Source organism: Octodon degus, unplaced genomic scaffold (genome assembly GCF_000260255.1).
Source record: "Octodon degus isolate 3935 unplaced genomic scaffold, OctDeg1.0 scaffold00014, whole genome shotgun sequence".
Taxonomy (NCBI): Eukaryota; Metazoa; Chordata; class Mammalia; order Rodentia; family Octodontidae; genus Octodon; species Octodon degus.
Genome location: NW_004524590.1, coordinates 5,214,211 through 5,224,237, shown reverse-complemented (window position 1 = coordinate 5,224,237; position 10,027 = coordinate 5,214,211). Strand labels below are relative to the sequence as shown.

At 40.5% G+C, this 10,027-nt stretch overlaps 1 protein-coding gene across 1 annotated transcript in view; it reads left to right on the top strand.

The window, feature by feature from the left end:
* Positions 1 to 10,027, top strand: part of Cntnap5 (contactin associated protein like 5) — a 930,940-nt gene that overhangs the window by 913,430 nt on the left and 7,483 nt on the right. Inside the window, exon 22 of the mRNA XM_004626336.2 lies at positions 8,663 to 8,881. Within this exon, the coding sequence (XP_004626393.1) occupies positions 8,663 to 8,881 (219 nt within the window). The remainder of the gene's footprint in view (positions 1 to 8,662; positions 8,882 to 10,027) is intronic.

The following is a 10,027-nucleotide window of genomic DNA, read 5'->3' as shown; positions in this document are numbered from 1 at the left end:
GTGAAAATCTAAGGTGACTTACTCTGTAGGTGAACACATTTGCTGTTTACACAAGGTTCTCTTGCTGACCAGACTCATGTTTATTTTTCTTGGGAGAAAACGAAACAAAACCCAGAATTTTTTATGACAAACACATTAATGATTTCTGATGGAATTTTTTTTGCCTAAATATGGGAGCAGCCACTTTTGTCTACTTCTTACACAAACAGGGTTGTTTCTTGGGAAGTTTCCTAACTGTAATTCTGTGTGGTGTAAACATCAGATGGAGTTACTTGCTTTTGCTAGGAGGGATTGTGCTGAAGACAGCCCCTGGAGAACTCAACACTGTGCCCCAGCCGGTCGGAACGTGTCAAAGGTCCTGACGTGTCTCACGGTCCAGCACGAACCCTGGGAAGGAAGCCAAGGGCAGGAGAGAAGACAGCTGGCCAGAACTGCCCAGAGGTTCTGTCTGGGGGATTCAAACCTGTTTGCAAATTTTCCCCAAACAGCAATGGGGAGGTGGCACTTGCCTAGTGCTGCTGTCCCTTTGCCAGTGCTTACATCTAAGTAACGATATTATGAGTCTCAAAATAAAAATTTTACATAGCGCTAGATAGGGAAATACACAGTCCATGGTGTAGCTGCCACTCAGAAGGTAAAGAGCTGGTCTTGAAGATCCTGAAGTTTCAGGATGACATTAAATATATCAGAAGTAAGCACCAAGCGTCTGCCATCAGGAGGGAAAATAAACCCCAAGACAGCGCAGAGGAGAGTCATGGGGGTGGGGGTGGGAGTGCGCATGGGCCCCTGACCATTCTCACAACTAAGTGATACAGCATTTGTAAGAAGTACGGGCATGTTTCCACCCAGTAAGGGAGGCCAGGAGTGCAGGCATCTCCCTCACTCCTTTAATTATAATCACTCAAGTGCTCCTGAAAGATCAGCAGAACAAGCCACTCAGGCAAGGCATTATGGACATGTGCACATTCATGCTTAGACTCTTTCCCCAAGTCCTCCAATCCTTAGAAAAACTCTGCTACACAGGTGGCAAGATTTCTTTTGTGGAATGCCCTGGCTCTCCCTTTGTCTGTGTACTAAGATTCAGAATAAACTCTTGCCTTTTCTTGTTGATCTCAGGAGCTCCTCTGGGCACCAAGCAGAGCAGTCCCTCACACCACTGCCTCACATTACAAGGTGTACAGAATAGAGTTAGGTGGAAATCAGCTGGGCTCAACATTAAGAATCGGAGGGAGGGAAGGAGGGGCGAGAAGAAAAGCTCCTCACGTAGGTTCCCAGAGCCTCGAAGCTGCCACCTGAAGAGCAGCAGACTGCACGGCGGCAGTGCCAGGGGACGCAGTCCTCCTCGACATCAGAGGAGGCTGGGCATAGGTCCTGACTCACAAAGCGTGGAGTTGTGGTGGAGAGAGCAGATATGCTGACAGGTGGCCGGCACTCCTATGAGGCCACTCAGAATCCCTACAGGCGGCTCGTGTAGCTTCAGTTCACAAGACAATGAGTATAATGAAGGTAATTATTCCATGCGCCCTTCTATATGATTGTAGGAAATACTAACAGAATTCTAATCAAAATTTAGCCTGCCTCACAGAGAGTGTTCTGGACAAGCTACCATTATTGTGAAAGTTTTTGAAAGCACAGAAACTATATTTATAAGTGGCCAAAATAAAAAAATTTGAGATAGCTTATAAATATACCACAAATTAGGCTGCACTGTGTAGATTTTAGGAAATATTTACTTTTCTGCTCCTTAATTTCCTTTGCCAGCGCTGACTGAACACTTACTGTGTGTCCTGGGCACTGTCCTCTCGTGGATGGACTAAGGCCTGAAGGGGACAGGCTTCCCGCCAGCAAGAATAGGGAGACGAACTTCATGGTAAACCAAAATCAGTGTAACCTTAGGAAACAAAACGGCTGGCGAATATGAAAGACTTTACTTGTATCTTCAAAATCATTTTTTTAAATTATTTATTTATTTATTACATTTATTTATTATGTGTGTGTGTGGCCAGCTCAGCCCACCAGGGGGCGAGGCTGGCTGGCATGTGGTGCTGAGGGATTGAACCACGGTCCTTGTGCTTTGCCAAGCTTGTTCCAAGTAGCTGCTTTAGACCACTGAGCCATCTCTCCAGCCCCTCAAAATCATTTTTTACGTTATTAACACAGAGTTAATTTGTCTTGTCATAGTCTTCATTGAGATGGATTTTTCTCCCTGTATGTCTCCTGCTGCCTTTGCTTAGTGTCTGGAACATTCTAACCATATCCTATTTGGTGTGTAAGCACTTACTTAAGTATATTTGTTTGAAGTAACCTTTTCTAAAGTGGTAATTCTCACAACATAGCCTATGAATGGTCTGTTGTAACTGCTTAAGAATATGCTCTTGAAGTGCGTGTATGAGCACCCTCATAAGAGACCAACTGGCTGGGAGTCTGTGTTGTGCATTTTTATGTGTTTCCCTAGAAGTGCTTGCGCATTCCCAGTGATTTCTCTGGCCCTAGACTGTGCCAGAGCTCCCTTCTGTGTTCAGAAGGGAACACACAGTCATGCTGATCTCCTCCTGCTGTGAGATTTACTACCTGAAGTCATTGCTGGTCTGTTAAATTCAGCCTCCTTGGTGCCTGAGAGCTGACAGTGATGGCAAATGTTTTAGTGCTGGTCTTCCTAAGTCCTCCACTGACTACAGAGCTGACTCTGTGATAGCTGGCCGATAAATAGATGTATGTTTTGAAGATGAAGCACAGAAGTTATTCAGGTAGAGAAGAGAAAGGAAGGTCTTCTGGATAGCAAGAACTGCAGGTATCCATCCAGAGCCATCCAAGCAGCTCAGATAGTGTGGAGCGCAGAGTGGGCTCTGTGTTCAGTTAGCCTGAGTGGTCATCAATGGCCTGAAATGGTAGACCAATCAGTAATCAATACCTCTAGACATGTAAGGAGCATGACCTCATGTAAAGAGAATGGGAAGGGCCAGGAGCTGATAGACCGAGGTTCCAGGCCTGAATTCATCATAGACCAAAAAATTGATTTGCAGAATTTCTGGATCTTACATTTCTTGAGTTTGCCTAACTAGATAGTGGGGTGAATATCTTACTCTCTTGAGTTTGCCTAACTAGATAGTGGGGCGATTATCTTACTCTCTTACGTTTCACAGTGGTGTGATGTTTGCATAGAATACTGCACAAATGAGCATATCACAAAAAGCATAGATGCATGAAGCAAATGCTGTGTGTGTGTGTGTGTGTGTGTGCGCGTGTGCGTACGCGCGTGTGTGTTTGATTCAGTCACTTTCAAAGTTTAGCAATTTGATGAGAGAATTTGGACCCTTCTGGTATTTAAGTTTTCAGATGCTTCACTCTTTCCCTGAAAACCACAATGAATTCTGAAGAGAAAAATTTTACTTGTACATGGTCTCGGTTACTTTTCTCTCGTTGTTGTAACAAAATACCCGACACCCAACATGAAGGAAGGAAAGGTTTATGTAGCTCACAGTTAGTGGCAGTTTCAGTCCATACTTGTCTGGCTCCAGACAGAGTGACACAAGGCAGAAGGCAGCTGTTCACGGAGGCAGAAAACAGCAAGAGCAAAGGGAGGAGCAGCAGCTGAGGCTGCTAGCAATTTTCTCTCCTTACATTTGTGATGCAGATTCCCTACCCCAGGGATGGGGTAGCGCTCACACCCATAATCCCTGCATTGGGTCAGGAAGTAATCACAAACTCTAGAGCCCTCCCCAGTGACTGCATCCAACGAGTGCATGAGGCTTTGGGAAGACACCTAGACACAAACCATAACACACTTGTTCTTCACATCATCCTTTAATGTTAGTGCTCTATTTACATTTTGTTATAGTACAATGCTTTACACTTGTAATCCCAGGTGAAGTGTTTCCATGGCTGGTTTTGTGACCAGGATTTAAATGTCATAAATTATTTTTGATGTATATACCAAAAATCATTTTATAACCTAGAGAGATATCTGTTTGTTAGCAAATGGCTAATCCTATTTTTTATTAATATTAAAAAAGCCCCACTATATTCTGCTTGCATAAAATTAGCCTGAATTTGCTCTAGCCTTCTCTTGCTGTCAAACAAAAGCAACTAGGTCAAGTGCTGGGAATTCTGGGATTGAAGCTGGTTCTGAGCATCTTTTCTTTCTTCGGCATAGCAAGCCACCAGCACAGAGCAGAAGAAAGCAGTTTGAAGAAATAAGTGTTTGAAAATTATGCAGAAGTTCGGGCTTTAAAACCATAAAAGATATGACTCTCATTAAGTAAAATTTGAGTTCTATGTTTGTTCAATTTGAAGTCGTCTTTGTGACTACAATTAAGATGAGCTGTGCATGTGCAAATTAGGTTATTGATATTAAAAAAGCCCCACAAAAGTTTTAAGTGTTCTCACAACAAAAAAGTTGGTTAAGTAGGCGAGACGTGAGATTATATTTCAAATAGATTAGCTGTGCTGAGACAAAAAATACCTGACACCCAAACTAAAGGAGGAGAGATTTGTTTCAGTTTGTAGAGGTTTCGGATCATATTTGGCTGGTTCCAAGGCAGGGCGGCCGGGCAGAACAGCTTGACAGGGGAGGGACGGGAAGCAGTGCAAGTCGGGCGAAAGGCAGCACAGTCGGGACAGAGCGGCAGCAAGTAGCAGGCTGGACAATAGCAGCTCTCAGGGCAGAGAGCACTAACACCCAGGGGTGGGCAGCTTAATTCTAGGGTCACACTGTGAATCAGTCCAGAATCACGGCCTTCATCCCCATGTCACATTCTCTAGGTTCCAGCCTTGCTCCCTATACCAGCCACCTCTAAAAAGCACCCTGTATGACCACATAGGACTTTAGGGGTCATCTGGACGTAACTGTATGAAAGAAATGCACAGCAACCCCACTGACAAGTTTATATTGGCATGAGACTAAGAAGCATACTTTTATTTTTATTGTTATTTGTTTTTGAAGCATATATTTATTATATGTATTTCAATGCAGTTTATGCATCAAGGATGATATTTGTTGCTCAAGTATAGAGAAACCGAAGCCCCATTGCAAGAGCGTGGCCCACCCTTGAGGGTCTGACTTGCCACCAGGACTGTTTCAGTATCTCCTGTGGCTTTCTACATCTGGAATCAAATGCATGGGTCTAGAATGCAAAGCATATGAGAAGCTGTGGTTTTTTTAGCATTTAAAGTATGCCAGGAGGAATAAACTAAGTTCATTTTAAATAAATAAGACGTTTAAATGTGATGCAGTCTTGTAAGGAAATTGTACTTTCTTAAAAATAGCAATTTTGTTACTAGGATAAACCTTGAAATTATGCTGGGTTGATTGGAGATTTTATATATTAGCAGAGTATCTTGGAAAGAGCATAAAAGAGAATAGAGTTGTGCCTACAGGGGTAGGGTCGTTGCATTCTCATTTTGTTTTTGAGAAACCACACTAACTATTAAGTTTGCCTTTGATATTCGTTTTCTGGATCAGTAGTTCAAATATTGCCCTCACTTGTCTGTCTCTTTATGAATGTAATTCAATTGTAACTAAAAACTGAGTTAGATGGCTTTGGAAAGGGACTGAGAAATGACTTTAGTGTAGAGTTCAGTGAATTCTGTTGAATGTTGAGCCAAAATAACTTGCACTTTCTTTAGCTTTGCACCCTATTTCTTTTAGCTAATTTGTAGAAAATTACTTTAGAGATTTTTTTTTGAGGTTTGCATTTTTCTTTTTGGGGAGCAGCATTGCTTACATGAAGTGTAAAGAATTTAAGGTCAGAAAGTCTCGCACTGAAATCTCAACTCCATCCCGCGATGGCCTTTAACTTCTTTCAGCCTCTGAGCTGTTTCACCTGCACATTTGGGTGTGTGGCAACAAGTACCTGGAGAAGCCTGGGAGGCCAACAATAAATGTGTGAAAAATCAATTGTTACAGTGATAGATAGCTACTATTCAATAGTGAATGCTGATGTGTGTGTAGCTTTTTACGTACTATTATTTATGTACATGTGTACTTATTTCTTAATTTATTATACATTGGTTAATGCTACTAAAAGAGGTAAAAATTATTTGGAATTACAATAAATATTTGAGTTCTCTGTGTAGGTAAGAATCTAAGAAATCACGATGTGAGGCCTCACAGTGAGAGCTCTTTCCTCTCACATTAGGCATTTTTGCTCTCTTTGTTTCTTTTATGAAATATCTCAGAGCCTCCCTTTTTATTGTACACCTAGAATAAAAATTTTCCCCTGGAGATAGGACTTTGTTGGAGACATTGCTTCCTTCAAGGAGAGAATGTCATCTTTCTGGCATTTCACCCAACTGTCCTCCAGGTGCCCACAATTGTACCTGGACCTTGTGTTCCTGACAGTCACTATGGTGATGTCCTCCTAAGTCCTTGGCACTGATGTAGGCTTCTTTCCAACTGAGTTCTCAGGATGTAAGTTGGCACTTTTGACGGAGAGCCTCTAGGTACAGCCGCAATGATGTGGCACTTGCTGCCGCAGTGCGAAAGCTCTGTGCGCAGGATGAACCTTTCTTTACATATTGTGATCTCAAATGAAACCATTTGCTAGCGAGCAGTCAGTGCCTGCTGACAACTCTGCATGGTAGCTGGGTACTCTGACTCCTGGTGACATGAGCTAATACCCTCCAGTCTATTATAGCTGTGTTTGTAAGGCTGTTATGCAACGGTATGTGAGAAATCTCATAAGAGACACTGTTTTCAAGCTTGTAATACAAAAACACATATGATCCTTTTCTTACTAGGTAATAAATATATAACATGACTATAGGGAATTGATTGAATGTTTAGAAGTTGGTTTCTTCTCAAGCTCCAGGATTCTTTTATACCTGTGGAAAAGGAACATCATATCTCCACTGGATCTTCATTGTCACCATTCAGAATGTCCTTGCAGGATCTGAGACACGGATTCCTAAGCAGAATAGCGATCCCCAAAGATGCCCTCATCATCTTTCCTGGGATCTGTGAATATATTATTAGGCTACAAGGCACAGAGGAATTATAGCTACAGAAGGAATTAATATTCATACCAATCTGTATTGAAAATACAGAGATTCATTTGAAGATCAGGATAAAACCACTGTAATCACAAGGGTCCTTAAAAATGAATGAGTCAAAAGAAAAGAATTATAGACAAATGTGACTATTATAGTAAGGCCCAGAGCAAAGCCAGGTTGCTTGTCTGGATGCCAGACAAAGGAGGTTGAGCCCTGAGGACTGAGGCACTGGTGGAAGCTAAAACTTGGAAATAAATGTTTCGTCCCCAGCGCTTGTCAAAGCCGTGCAGTCTTTCTGACTTCTTGACCTTCAGCCCCATAACTGCTAGGCCAGAATCTTAACCTCAGAACTTAAAGAGAATATTTTCAGATTTAAAAGTCATTTAATTTTGTGAAAATTTGTTACAACCGTCAAATAAGTGTATGCTCACACATAGTTACCATCTTCTCATGTAAGAAAAGAGACAATAAATTGGTTAATTTTACACAGTTGTTGAAGAGCAGAGTAAAATAGAAGGAACATTAGAGAAAGAATTATTAAGATGGGTTAAATTTCCTTTGTGCACCATATTGTCATTACAATTGTTGATTACTGTGAATGGACTACAAGCTTAGAAATCGATGAAGGCACTCTGACACTTATGAGTCCAAATGAAATTATAAGGGATGCTGGTAGATAGGAACATCCTTGACCTTCTTCTGGTAAATAAAAAGACTTTTTGAAGAAAATAATCATTAACCACTCATGACATCTACTCCGGTTAAAATGATAATATTTTTAAAAATAGTTCATTATGTATTGTGATTTATGTAGTTGTATTGTAGCAATTTATTCAAATGACCATTTTAAAGAGAAAATAACGCAAAGTTATCACAAATCTTAAAAAATGACATGTATTATCTTATTGAGAAACCCAAATAATTGCATCTTCCTGTCTTGTAGAGGTATTTTTCCCAATTTTGCATCCATGTGTCTGGTCATCTAGACAAGTAATTTACAGACTGCACTGTGCAGTACAATAACAAACGTTATCAAATTCATATTGTTTTGTGTAGTGAAATTATGTATCTTTGCTAATGTTTTCATTATTCTTTTGTATTCTTTCAAAATATTTAAAGAATACGATACAGAGAAAAAGAAAGTTTAATGCTCTCAGAAAAAAAAAAAAAAATTCTCATCAGTCAGTACCGCGGACAGCACCAGAGCTTTTCGAACTTTTAACTGGGTCAGTCTATGTAAATGTCTTAAAACAATGAACACGATAAGTCTGAGTTAATTACTGCAACTTCTAATCTCATTGTCTGTCTACACTTTTAACCTGCATTTATAGGCAAAAGGTCATGAAGAAAATGATACAAATTCTATCCACTATGTAATGTGTGAAACTTCTTGACCATTTCCTATACAACTCATAAAATGCATGCATTAAATGTAAAAGTTTGCAATAGTTTTTATGTCTAAGCAGACATGCTGTTGCCAGTTTTCTAGGAAATGTGGGTGACGTTCTGATGCTTGCAATGGGATGAAGTTGGAGAGAGGACATGAAGAGAGATAACAGCAATTATCTTGTCAAAGAATGACAGGATAATTTTGGTCATTTTATATAATACTCACAGAGGACAGGTAGCCTATTTTGTGGGGAGAGACTTTTGATTGTCTTTTACATTTTAGAGAATGCTGGATTGGATTCTGAAATTGCTAAAGCAAACTCCGTGGGCTTTGTCGGGTGTCTGTCCTCGGTCCAGTACAACCACGTGGCACCGCTGAAGGCCGCCTTGCGCCACGCCTCCATTGCGCCTGTGACTGTGCTTGGGACCTTGAAGGAATCCAGCTGCGGCTTCCTGGTGGACTCAGATGTGAATGCAGTGACCACTGTGCATTCATCATCAGGTACGGCCTGAGAGTGGCCCATAATCCTTCCTGGATTAGGACATTTTTTGTGTGTTCCAGAAAATCCCAGTTTAAGAGGTCCACCAATATTACTTAATTCCTTTCCTTTGATGCTTACAACTGACTACAAATTATGATTGACTTCTCACGCGTAATCTTAACTTTCAGATGTTAAGCAATGAGACTTCAAAGTATGGTTGTTTAAATTATGTGCATACACATAATATATATGTATATATTTGTACAAAATAACTATTCTTCAAGTAGCTACTCTTCTGAGAATGAAAGCATTTAGGAGTCACAGAAGCAGCAGGCTGGTTGTGGATGTCACGGTTCATACAATGACAATCAGCATAATGATACTTCTTTGCTAAGGAAAAAACTAGCGATATAAAGTGTATTGTGCCCTTTGATGATTCCATGCACATAGGTAATGGGTAATGACATAACGGTGCAATTTCCCATCACAACTATCATCTCATAAGGTTATCGGTGCGTGCGTGTGTGTGTGTGTGTTTCTCTTGTGAGGCTACTTGAGGGTTAGGCCATTAGTAAATTTCAAGAAAAAAGTCCAGTGTAATTAATTTTAGTAGCCATGCTTGCATTAGGTCAGCAGAACAGATTCAGTTTACAGCTGTGAGCTTAGAAATTTTGAGAAACAGCTCTCTCCTTTCTCCATATCTCACATCCTGGCAATCATCCCTGCACTCTCCGCTCCTCTGAATTTAGCTATTTTTAAATTCCATGTATAAATAAAATCATACAGTTTTCCACTTTCTTCCTATGCATCATTGAGTTCACTTGGTCTAATGTCCTCTTTTCATTTCTGTTGTTGCAAATGTTGTGAGCATCTTTTTAAGGCTGAATAATATTTCATTTTGCTTGTACATATACACACCACATACTCTCCCTATGGGTAGATGGATAGATAAATTGCTTTGACAAATTGACCAACAGGTTGTTTCATACTCTGAATATTATAAATAATACTGAACCGATTAAGAGAACACAGGTATCTTAGAGGCATCATGCACTGGAATTAACCTTATAAATGTTACAAAAACGTACTAATCAAAACAGTGTAATATTGGCATAAAATTTGGCATATAGACAAATACAGCAGAATAAGAGTGCAGAAATGAGCTC